Source organism: Chlorocebus sabaeus, chromosome 21 (assembly GCF_047675955.1).
Source record: "Chlorocebus sabaeus isolate Y175 chromosome 21, mChlSab1.0.hap1, whole genome shotgun sequence".
Lineage (NCBI taxonomy): Eukaryota > Metazoa > Chordata > Mammalia > Primates > Cercopithecidae > Chlorocebus > Chlorocebus sabaeus.
Genome location: NC_132924.1, coordinates 111,781,673 through 111,794,491, shown reverse-complemented (window position 1 = coordinate 111,794,491; position 12,819 = coordinate 111,781,673). Strand labels below are relative to the sequence as shown.

The 12,819-nt window shown below is 45.7% G+C and overlaps 1 protein-coding gene across 1 annotated transcript in view; it reads left to right on the top strand.

Moving 5' to 3' along the window:
* The window catches only part of ATP6V0A4 (ATPase H+ transporting V0 subunit a4), a 64,481-nt gene that overhangs the window by 36,062 nt on the left and 15,600 nt on the right, over positions 1-12,819 (top strand). The window contains exons 14-17 of the mRNA XM_037991145.2: positions 957-1,075; positions 2,114-2,330; positions 5,232-5,333; positions 11,994-12,110. Of these exons, the coding sequence (XP_037847073.2) occupies positions 957-1,075; positions 2,114-2,330; positions 5,232-5,333; positions 11,994-12,110 (555 nt within the window). The remainder of the gene's footprint in view (positions 1-956; positions 1,076-2,113; positions 2,331-5,231; positions 5,334-11,993; positions 12,111-12,819) is intronic.

The window sequence follows — 12,819 nt, the reverse complement described above, 5'->3', positions numbered from 1 at the left end:
GTTAGTGACTCTGGTCCTTAGCCAGCGTGAGACCCTCACTAACCCCTCCACCCACCTGCCCCCTGCACGACCACCCAGTGTGCTTTCTCCTCATGTCAGTATCATCAGTGTCGTTTGGGGCAGGACAGGTACACATGATCCCCACCTGGCAGTGCTGTTTAAAACAGGGGTCGTGTAGAAGGCAGGGACTGTGTCTTACCCATCGTGCTTACAAAGATTGGCTACTGGAACAGCTTTTCGAGAAGGGCCTGGGGAAATGCTTCGTCGTGTGAAGCACTACAGACTTTCAGAGTAAGAGGTGGTATTATTAAAAAGGATTGGATACATTCACGGGCCAATGATCTATAGGCCATGATTAAGGAAACTGAGGCAAGTTTGAGATCTTGCCATAATGGTTCAGATTAGTTTTCTTCTTCTTTTTTTTTTTTTTTTTTTTTGAGACAGAGTCTTGCTCTGTCACCCAGGCTGGAGTGCAATGGCGCGATCTCGGCTCACTGCAACCTCTGCCTTCTGGGTTCAAACAATTCTCCTGCCTCAGCCTCCTGAGTAGTTGGGATTACAGGAAACTGCCACCATGCCCAGCTAATTTTTGTATTTTTAGCAGAGACAGGGTTTCACTGTGTTGACCAAGCTGGTCTCGAACTGCTGACCTCAAGTGATCCACCTGCCTCGGCCTCCCAGATTATCTTTTCACGTAGGATTTTTCTCCCCTATTTTCCTCCAGCAGTTTGATGATAGCACTAATGATCCTGTTACTTTTGTCCTTAAAGTTGCATTTATAAAGGGTTTCATGCTTTTTTCCTTTTTGGACTCTAAAATGCATGCATTGAGCTGGACTGAAACATGAAAGTGCAGTTCCCAGAACGATTCGCTCAGGGAAAGTTGTGCTGCAGCCCTTGACTCCAGTAGAACTTCTAAGACTCTCTCACTTGTTTTTTGTCCCATTTCCCATCCAGATTTGGAACTTGGCTTCAAACAAACTCACATTTTTGAACTCCTACAAAATGAAGATGTCGGTGATCCTGGGAATTGTCCAGATGGTTTTTGGTGTCATCCTCAGCCTTTTCAATCACATGTAAGTTTCCTGATGGACTCTCTGCCTGCTCTGTCTGATCACACTGATGATGAGTGGTGATAGAGCCACTGGTTTGGGACCTGCATCTCTCTGTACAAGTTTTCTTCCTATGAGGGGTACTTCCCTGGGCATCTTGGCTTAAGCCAAGACAAGCTGGTTGGCTGGAAATGGCAGCACCTCCGTTTCTCCTAAGCAGAGTCTGTCCGAGGTAAGTGCTCCTCTGGCTGCAGAAATATTTGAGGGTTCAAAAAAAGACTGGAGGCCAGGCACGGTGTCTCACACCTGTAATCCCAGCACTTTGGAAGGCCGACAGGTGGATCACCTGAGGTCAGGAGTTCAAGACCAGCCTAGACAACATGGTGAAACCCTGTCTCTACTAAAAATACAAAAATTAGCTAGGTGTGGTGGCGGACACCTGTAATCCCAGCTACTTGGGAGGCTGAGGCAGGAGAATCCCTTGGACCTGGAGACAGAGGTTGCAGTGAGCTGAGATCACATCACTGCACTCCAGTCTGGGTGACAAAGTGAGACTCCATCTCAAAAAAACAAAAACAAACAAAAAAAACCATTCTCAACTTCTAGGCTGTACAGAATCAGATGATAGGCTCAATTGGCCTGTGGGCCACACTTTGCCAACCCCTATCTTAGAGCATTCTTAGGAAAAAGCTTCCAAATCCCCATTATATATCCTCTTGCCTTTAAATGTGCAACTGTGAGCTAGGTCCGCGTGCGAAGCCGTGGTCAGATCACCACCCTCTCTGTGTGGACATGACCTTTGCTTTAGATGTTACTTCTAGACTGTGGTTCTCTCTGACTCTTTTGTGCAAAAGCACTTTCCAGTATTTCCTTCTTATTTTCTTTTCTATGCATCCATACAGGATTGCTTTTTGCTGGGGGATGTGGGGTGCTGTTGTTTGCCAGTAGTGCGAAAAAAAAAAAAGGTAGAACATTTTGTGCTTTTGTGCTTTGAGAGAATAATTAAGTCCTGTTGTTCCCTTGATGTTCTATCTTGTGTATGTGTGTGTTTTCCACCCCCAGATACTTCAGAAGAACTCTCAACATCATTCTGCAATTTATCCCTGAGATGATTTTTATCCTGTGTCTGTTTGGATACCTGGTTTTCATGATCATTTTCAAGTGGTGCTGCTTTGACGTCCATGTATCTCAGCACGCCCCCAGCATCCTTATCCACTTCATCAACATGTTTCTGTTTAACTACAGTGACTCTTCCAATGCACCCCTCTACAAACATCAGGTATTTCTGCTTTTTAAAAATTCTTCTTTTATTTACTTGATTATGTCAAATTTCTTTCCTATTCTTTTTTTTTTTTTTTTTGAGACAGAGTCTTGCTCTGTCACCCAGGCTGGAGTGCAGTGGCGCAATCTTGACTCACTGCAACCTCTGCTTCCTGGGTTAAAACGATTTTCCTGCCTCAGCCTTCTGAGTAGCTGGGACTATAGGTGCACACCACCATGCCTGGCTAATTTTTGTGTTTTTAGGAGAGACAGGGTTTCACCATGTTGGCCAAGCTGCTGTTGAACTCCTGACCTTAAGCGATCCACCTGCCTTGGCTTCCCAAAATGCTGGGATTACAGGTGTGAGCCACAGCACCCGGCTTCTCTCCTACTCTTGAGTGCTGCCAAGAGTAGTTATTTGTAAAACTGAGCCATGTTGGCATCCAGTGGAGGCTGTTACATCCTTTACATTTCAAAAGGGTCTTATTAAATGAAGGTGCAAGCACTGAGGGCTATGGTGTGGCTGCAGCCATTCTTGTTGGGTAATACATGAGAGGGATAATTGCAGAGGGATTGAAGATCGTCTTGTACATTGGCTATGAAGCAGGAAAAAAAATAACCCTTCAAATTGATAGGCTTGCAATGGTAGAATGTTCTCTATGGCACCTTAATATTTAATAATCTTTTATTCAAAGAGTGCACTCTGGCTAAATTAACAAGAATAATAATTGAAACAGAATCAAGAAGAGAAGGCCCTGTATTCACATGGGTAGATGGTTTCTGGAAAACCATGAATCAAACTCATGCTCTTCTGTGAGCTTCCAAAGCTGGCGGGAGCTGCTGTTTTGCATTTATTGCTCCTCTTCCAGAGACAGTTCATCCCAATCGTTGCACTTTATTGCCACTCTGATTTCTTCCATTTCTTTTAGCCTCATTATCAACTTAATATTTATTTAATTAATTTATTTATTTATTTTTGAAGATGGAGTCCCACTCTGTTACCCAGGCTGGAGTGCAGTGGCACGATCTTGGCTCACTGTGACCTCCGCCTCCTGGGTTCAAGTGATTCTCCTGCCTCAGTCTCCCAAGTAGCTAGGATTATAGGCACCCACCACCAGGCCTGGCTAATTCTTGCATTAGAGACAGGGTTTTACCATATTGGCCAGCTGGTCTTGAACTCCTGACCACAGGTAATCCACCCACCTCAGCCTCCCAAAGTGCTGGGATTATAGGTATGAGCCACCACGCCTTAAAAGGTATGCAGATCCTATTGGAGCTGGATATAAAAATAACTCAGTGAGTAATTCTTTGATAACACAAATAACAGTAGCTTTTTCTCCTTGGCTTCTCCCAGTGACTAACCTGATCATATTATCTGAGGGTAGATTTTCACTAAAAAAGGCCCATTTCTATAGGTCCTGATTCCTCTGGATGAAGCCCTGTGACTAGCTCCACAAGGCCAGCTGCCCTTCAGTGTATAGCTTGTCTGTCAGCGATTGCGCCCTTCAGATGTCCTAGTTAATGTCATGCTTCTACAGCCATGCTCCTTCTCATAAGTTCGATTCCTAGTTGTGTCCTCTTTCCCTACCCAAGCGTTGATAAGAAAAAGAAAAGGCTCAGTGCAGTGCTCGTGCCTGTAATCCCAGCACTTTGGGAGGCCAGGGCAGGCAGATCACCTGAGGTCAGGAGTTCGAGACCAGCCTGTCCAACATGGTGAAACCCCGTCTCTACTAAAAATACAAAAAATTAGCTGGGCATGGTGGTGGGTACCTATAATCCTAGCTACTTAGGAGGCTGAGGCAGGAGAATCACTTGAACCCAGGAGGCACGAGATCACGCCACTGCACTCCAGCCTGGGCGACAGAGCGAGACTCCGTCTCAAAAAAATAGTGGAGTGAGGGTGGAAGATGGAACAGATAAAGTGTTCCCTCTATTATCAGGGTGAATCTTGTTACAATTGAGATAATAAATTGTCTCCTGGCATTTACTGTGACCTTGGTCAGAATGCTTGGAGAAAGGTGAAGGCTCAAGATATGTTTTTCTATTTCCTTCGAGCCCCGTGCTCTCAATCCTTCTCAGCAGCCCTGACTGAGCCTTCTGAGGCTGGCTGGTTCTTTTGACCATAGCAGCTATGAGTCACTCCTCTAAACTGGTTGCTGGGGTGTGTATAAGAAAGGAGGCAAGGGTGTGAGGACGTGAAAGGTGATCTGGAGCAGGAAGGTAACAGGGACTCCTCCAGGGTTTCAGCAGAGGCCTGAAGACTGCGGCTGCCTCACTCCAAAGGGAAGGCGAGAGAGACTGAGAGTGAGTTCAAAGTGGGTAACCCACAGCCTGTTGAGTAACTCGCCCACATTGAAGGGATGAAAGTCAGGTAGCGATGGTGAGGAACTTCTTTTTTCTTTTTTAAGAGATAGGAGCAAGAGAGCTCAGATAATTACCTAGGACTCCAAATATAAAATTACTGGTTGAATAATATTTATGACTTAAAGTGACCCAAGGACTTTTGAGTACCACTGAGTGACTGGTAACGTCATGAGGCCTGCCATAGTTTTCATCCAGACCCAGGTGAAAATGACCCCCATGGGATGGAGTTGAAGACAAGGGGTGCCTTTATAATGTTTCATGTGTACTTCTTGTTTAAAAGACTGGTTACATATGGTACAAGGGGCTACTCAGAGAATGAGGAATACAGAGAGTTTCCAGTGTCTACCCTGTGTCGAACATTTGGATACACTGGAGAGATATTTCTCTATCTGCAAGGGGAATATTCCAGATGTGAAGGTCAATGGATTCATTGAAATGCTTTAGATCTCTCAAAATAAAGTGCTAGTGAGGTGGCCCATAGTGGTCATTTTCATCATGTAAAGTATGCTGTTCTGTCATGTGAAAATGATGAGATCTCGCCATTTTGGTCTTGCAGCAAGAAGTCCAAAGTTTCTTTGTGGTTATGGCTTTGATCTCTGTGCCGTGGATGCTTCTGATTAAGCCGTTTATTCTTAGAGCCTGTCATCGGAAATCCCAGGTAAGGGCTGTTTGTTTCAGTTCACCTTACTTTGCATAGGAATGTGGGTTCCTGGAAAGATAATTCTTGGGTTTAGAGAGAATCATCCTGGGCTGCCAGGACCGAAGAATGGTGTTGAGGAACTGACCCGCCCTGAGTATGTTTCTTTCTATGGAGCTAGACTTTTACCCTGGGCCGTCTTATTTCCAGCAAGACGCTCGATTAAGGGCAAGCGCGTTTAAACTTTATGTCTTGGCAGGGCATAGTGGCCCACGCCTGTAATCCTAGCACTTTGGGAGGTTGAGGTGGGTGGATCACCTCAGGTCATGAGTTGAGACCAGCTTGGCCAACATGGTGAAACCCTGTCTCTACTAAAATACATAAATTAGCCAGGTGTGGTGGTGGGTGCCTGTAATCCCAACTGCTTGGGAGGCTGAGGCAGGAGAATCTTTTGAACCCAGGGTTGGCGGGGGAGATTGTAGTGAGCCAAGATCACACCACTTCACTCTAGCCTGGGCAAAAGGGTGAAACACCGTCTCAAAAATAAAATACAATAAAATAAACCTTATGTCTTGCAGACTTTGTTCAGGGTGTATGTGTGCTGAGTCTAGTGGTAGTTAATGATTTATAAGGGTCTGAATGTGGTTGTTTTATTAGTTATAAATAATATTTTATTATAATTTTACTTTTAAAACAAATATTAAAAGCTTTTGTGTGAGACTTTACTGTATTATGTTACAGATTGTGTCAGGGAATTAGAAGAATAAACAAATTCAATTAGGTCGCTTTTTGATTGTTTGTGATTTTTCCCCTATTGCCAAATACCAGGTTCAGCCCACTTTCTCTTTTTGTCTAAACTGCCCCTGAGCCTCAGATGTACTCAGGGGTGAAGCAGAGTTTAATATCAGCCTGAACCAAATAGGAGTTAGGAAGATTAACCTTCCAGAGGACATCAGCGTCTAGCTATGACACACAGACGGTTTGAGATGGCCGTTCTCTGCTTTCCTCTATTAGTGCAAAAGATTAAGCGGAATATGCTGAGGCCATGTATGTTGTAAATGGTTGTAGATGTGTTCAGATTAAATTCTCTTTCTCTAAGATCTTTGTTGGATATTGACCTGGACGGGCAGCAGAGTCAGGGACCTAGACATGACGAGACTTGAGTTCAGGAAGTTTGTCCCTACGTGACGCTCTGTTTCTCTGTCACCTGCCTCTCCTCCCACTGTCTCCTTATTTCCTGCCGGTCTGAACTCGTTCCAAAGCTTAGCTGAAATGTAATCTATACGAGATATTCATAAAGAGGAAGACAAAGCAAGGAAGTCTTGGTTATTGTTTGGTTAATGGGTAGGAGAGCAAAGTGGTTAAGGGTTGTTGAGGTGGTGCTTGTCCAGACAGGTGACCAGGTATTTCAAAGAGGGTGGCAGATACCTGTTTGGAGAAGGAGATGCAAGTTTTGTTTTTTTCCTAGAGACCAGGTCTCGCGCTGTCTCTGAGGCCAGAGTGCAGTGGCTATTCACAGGCACAATCATAGCTCACTGCAGCCTCTGATTCCTGGGCTCAAGCCATCCTCCTGTGTCAGCCTCCCAAGTAACAGGCATGCCACCCTGCCTGGCTCAGCTTTTTTTTTTTTTTTTTTTTTTTTTTGAGATGGGCTCTCACTGTGCTGCCCAGGCTGCTCTCAAACTCATGGCCTCAAGTGATTGTATTTTTTTTTTCTAGGAACTAAATCTATCCATAAGCCAAGAGCCAGGTTACTGTAGGCTCTCCTGAGTTCCAGGACTATAAAATAATAGCTTGTCTTGCTCTTCACGCCACACAAGCTCTTTAAACAGTTGCTGATCTCAAAGCGGTAGATTTCTCCTTTGCGCCGCCAGTTGACTTAAACAGGGGGAAGGAGGGAGAGAGGGTTTTTCTAGTCTGCCTTCATGGATGATAACTCTGAAAGTGACTGGTAATGAGAGCTCCTGAAGACGGCGTGGAGGCCTATTCCCTTGGCCCTTGGGATGCATGGCTGTTGGTTGTTTCCTCCAGCGGCTACTTAGGGTCCTTTACGTGTTAGAAACATTACCACCTCCATTCAAGAGATGGTCCTATAATGGCATTATTTGCCCCCTCTCCAACTCTCTTTCCTGAAATTTTACAGACATAATACATAGAGACAAACAATTCGTTCTGACGGACTTCAGGTAATATGAACAGAGGTCCTGTCTATGAGCCTCTCCTACCACCTGGGTCCCTGTGGAATGTGGCCTGGGAACCTCTCCACTAGAGGGCCGCCTGTGGCATGGCCCTGATGACATGCCCTGTGGGCAGCCAGTGCGTACACATCTCCTTCTGAGAGCGCTTGTGGCCAGTCACCAGGCACCCCACGTTCTGTTTCCTCTTCTGACTTGCTGCTGTGAACCCAGGTCCCCCCATACTCCTACATCTCAGGTCATAGTGAAATAACTGTGTGTTTCTATGTAAAATCTTCATCTCGACATGTGTGTTTCTTATGGTAAATGTTACTGAAACATATAACACACAGAGACGTGCATGAATAACGAGGCACCAATCCGCGAAGTATCACAATATGAACACGTTCGTGTCACCCGCACTCAAATCGAGAAACTGGTCATCCTTAGAACCTGAGAGTCCTGACTGGGCATGGTGGCTCACACCTGTAATCCCAGCACTCTGGGAGGCCGAGGCAGGTGGATGGCCTGAGGTCAGGAGTTCGAGACCAGCCTGGCCAACATGGTAAAACCCCGTCTCTACTAAAAATACAAAAATTAGCTAGGCATGGTGGTGGGTGCCTTATAATCCCAGCTACTTGGGAGGCTGAAGCAAGAGAATTGCTTGAACCTGAGAGGTGGAGATGGCAGTGAGCTGAGATCGTCACCATTGCATTCCAGCCTAGGCGACAAGAGCGAGACTCCATCTCAAAAAAAAAAAAAAAGTTATTTGTTATTTGTGCCTCCTTCCTGTCACTCTTACCCCAAGAGCAAACATTGTGGTGACCTCCAGGACTGTCAGTTCATTTTGCCTGTTCTTGAACTTTATTTAAATGAAATCATCCGGAATGTCTTCTTTGGGATCTGTCTTCTTTCATCCAACATTGCTGTGTTAGTAATTACAAATGGTGATACTATAAACATCCTTGTATATATCTTTTGGCACATGGGTTTTAATTTTTTTTTTTTATTTTATGTAGGTATTTTTAGATAGGGTCCTGCTCTATTGCCCAGATTGGAGCGCAGTGGTGGGATCATAGCTGACTCATCTCCTGGGCTCAAGTAATCCTCCCACCTCAGCCTCCTGAGTAGCTGGGATTGCAGGCCCGCACCACCATGCCCAGCTATTTTTAAAATTTCTTTTGGTAGAGGTGAGATCTTGCTATATTGCCTAGGCTGGTCTTGAACTCCTGAGATCAAGTGATCCTCCTGCCTTTGCCTCCCAAAGTGCTGGGATTGTAAGTGTGAGCCACTGTGCCCAGCCACCTGTGTTTTTAGAAAGTTGCCAGTAGGTAATTTACAATGATTGCTGTATGTTTTATTTCATACGCCACCCAGCTTCAGCATCGTGAGATTTTAGTAGGAGAACTGCAAGTAAGTATCTGGAAGGAAGATAGTCACTAGGATTCACAAGTCTAATATCACACTTCTACAACATTATTCATGTTCATTTTAACTAATTCAAGAATAATGAGCAGAAAATGGTAGAGTTTAGGGTTGGAAATGGAGAAGCCATAATATATTTCTCCTTTGATATTTTCTTCTATAAGTTGAAGGAGAGAGAAAATAGGATTTCGAGATGACAAATATAAAGTTAACTTGAGCCACATCCCTCCTCATGGGATAAAGAACCACAAGGTCTTGGGGAAAGACCAGCCTAGAAGCCGGCTCTCGGCACCTGGTACCCTGGACTCCTGTCTAGATGGATCTGAGCCCGCTTCTGGGTCCTGCAGAGGCCTTGTTCCTCAGTCTCCTGAGGGCAAACTAGGCCACTGGCATGGACACCACGAGTCCCTGGGTGGCCAAGGGGCAGCTGTCTGTGGGGAAGGCAGGTGGAACTTAGACAGTTTGGGTGAGGGTGTTTGTGTGCACATACAAGGCCCTCATGATATAGGATGAAGCCAGAGGTGAAAAAAAGAGGGCTCCCTGGTCCAGGGCTGGCTCCCACGCTGTTATGGCATGGCGTGAATTCTGAATGTCAACACGGCCTTCCCAGTTTTTACAAAGATTTATTTTTTAAGCTAGGAGATGAGAACCCCTAGACACACACGCTTTCTTATTTTTTTGAGGCGGAGTCTTGCTTGGTCACCCAGGCTGGAATGCAGTGGCACAAACACTGCTCACTTCAGTTCAACATCCCAGGCTCCAGAGATCCTCCTGCCCTAGCCTCCTAGGTAGTTGGGACAGGTGCACCCTCAGCCAGGCTAAATTTTTTTTTTTTTTTTTTTTTTTTTGAGAGATGGGATCTCACTTTGTTGCCCAGGCTGATCTTGAACTCCTAGGCTCAAGCATGGAACCTATTTTATTTAGGAATTTGTTGGCTTGATGTGTAACTTTTACATATTTCAACATATGGTATGTGAACTACCGTCTTTACTCTTGTCCAGAGCCCTGCAAATGTTAAGTGCGGACCTGCTAAAGAGAGGAGGGCCCTGGCCGGGTGCAATGGCTCATGCCGGTAATCCTAGCACTTTGGGAGGCCAAGGCAGGTGGATCACCTGAGTTCAGGAGTTCGAGATCAGCCTGGCCAACATGGCAAAACCCCGTCTCTATTAAAAATACAAAAATTAGCCAGGCGTGGTGGCGGGTGCCTACAATCCCAGGTACTCAGGAGGACTGAGGCTGGAGAATCTCTTGAACTCCGGAGATGGAGGTTGCAGTGAACCAAGATCACACCACTTCACTCCAGCCTGGGCAAAAGAGCAAAATTCCTTCAAAAAAAAAAAAAGAAAGAGAGAGAGAGAAAGAAAGAGTCCAGATACGGTGATGCCTAATTTATATTACTCCTCCCACGAAGAAGAAAGAAAGAGAGAGAGAGAGAGAGAGACAGAAAGAAAGAAAGAAAAGAAAAGAAAGGAAGGAAGGAAGGAAGGAAGGAAGGAAGGAAGGAAGGAAGGAAGGAAGGAAGGAAGGAAGGAAGGAAGGAAGGAAGAAAGAAAGAGAAAAAAAACAAAGAAAGAAAGAAAGTCAGTCCAGATACATTGATGCCTAATTACAATACCCCTCCCATGAAATCATTCTAGAAAAACTTTGGACGTGGGACATTAAGCTTCATGGTGACTTGAAAGAAATATGTCATTCAAACTTAGGGGTAAAACCAGACCAAGTTGAATGGTGACTATGCCTAGATTTTTTTTCCATGAATTTTTCGTAAGCTATTTTTATAGTTAATTTCACAAGGCTACATGGAAGGTACGACTGATGATTTATGACCTTGTGTATTTCTTTTAACAATGGAAAGGCACTTTCATACTTGCATTGCTTTACTGTCGAGACTGATTCTGGAGCATTGTGGAGAAAAAGCACATGCACTGGAGTCAGGCGCTGGGTTTGAATCATGGCTCTGCCACTTACCCGCCTTGCCAGCTGTATGATCTTGGGCACGTTTCTTTCTTTCTTTTTCTTTTCTTTTCTTTTTTTTTTTTTTTTTGAGACAGAGACTCACTCTGTTCCCTAGGCTGGAGTGCAGTGGTGCAATCTTGACTCACTGCAACCTCCGCCTCCTGGCTTCAAGTGATTCTCCTTCCTCAGCCTCCTGAGTAGCTGGGATTACAGGCATGTGCTACCATGCCCAACTAATTTTTGTATTTTTATAGAGATGGAATCTCTCTATGTTGCCCAAGCTGGTCTTGAATTCTTGGCCTCAGGAGATCCTCTCACCTTGGCCTCCCACAGCACTGGGGTTATAGGCATGAGCCACTGTGCCTGGCCTTTAATTTTTTTTTTTTTTGAAATGGAGTCTCGCTCTGTTGCCCAGGCTGGAGTGCAGTGGCGTGATCTCGGCTCACTGCAGCCTCCACCTCCTGAGTTCTAGTGATTCTCCTGCCTCAGCCTCCTGGGTAGCTGGGATTACAGGCATGCACCACCATGCACGGCTATTTTTTGTATTTTTAGTAGAGATGGGGTTTCACTATGTTGGCCAGGCTGGTCTTGAACTCCTGACCTCAGGTGATCCACCCACCTCAGCCTCCCAAAGTGCTAGGATTATAGGTATGAGCCAGTGTGCCTGGCCTAATTTTTGTATTTTCAGTAGAGACGGAGTTTCACCATGTTGGCCACGCTGGTCTTGGACTCCTGACCTCAAGTGATCCGCCCGCCTCAGCCTCCATAAGTGCTGAGATTACAGGTGTGAGCCACCGTGCCCGGCTGGGCACATTTCTATTTTTTTTTTTGAGACAGAGTCTCACTCTGTCGCCCAGGCTGGAGTGCAGTGACGCAATCTTGGCTCACTGCAAGCTCCGCTTCCCAGGCACACTTCTTAACCTTTCTGTGCTGCAGCTTACTTCTCTAGAAAATAGGGTGATAAAATAAAATGGTTGTTGTGAGGGCTTGGTGAGATAGTGTAATGTTTAGAACAATGTCTGGTACATATATAGTGTTTGAGGAGAGCCTGTATTTATATTTATATATGTTAGAATTCTCAGGGTGAGTTGAGTGCATTCCTCATTTCCCTGCTTGTCTGCTGCAGGCATCCAGGATCCAAGAAGATGCCACCGAAAACATCGAAGGTGACAGCTCCAGCCCTTCCAGCGGTTCTGGCCAGAGGACTTCTGCCCTCGGGGCTCAGGACGACCATGGGGAAGAGGTATCTGAGATGAGAGCCCCTGAGGAAGACTCCCCAGTTTATACAGATTCTAGAATGGACACAGGCAGTAGAGCTGGGCGGGTCTGGAGGGCCCCACGGGGCAGTAGCCCTACCACTGCTGAGTCCTGGGAGGCTGTGAAGGTCTCAGGGAAGGGGACATACTAGCTAGTCTAAGAGGATCAGAACAGCTATTTATCAACCAATCTGGGCACATTTTAATATTTTAGTCCAAGTACTGCTGCATCTGTATGTGTCAGTTGACTATCAGCCTCAGATCTAGTAACATAGAAGGTCCTGCGTGTCACTGAGGCCTCCTTGGCTCAGCACCACACCCCTATAATCTCTCTTTTTTGTTTGGTTTTGAGATAGAGTCTAACTCTGTTGCCCAGGCTGGAATGAGCCAGTTTCAGCTCACTGCAACCTCCGCCTCCCAGGCTCAAGTGATTCACCTGCCTCAGCCTCCCTCATAGCTGGGATTACAGGCACCTGCCACTGCACCTGGTTAATTTTTGTGATTTTTAGTAGAGATGGGGTTTCCCCATGTTGGCCAGGCTGATCTTGAACTCCTGACCTCAGGTGATCTGCCTGCCTCGGCCTCCCAAAGTGCTGGGATTACGTCGTGAGCCACTGTGCCTGGCCCCCTGTGATCTCTTTATAATGTTATCTGCCTCTCACGTGAATTCGTATATTGTTTTGTTCCCTCATCCCT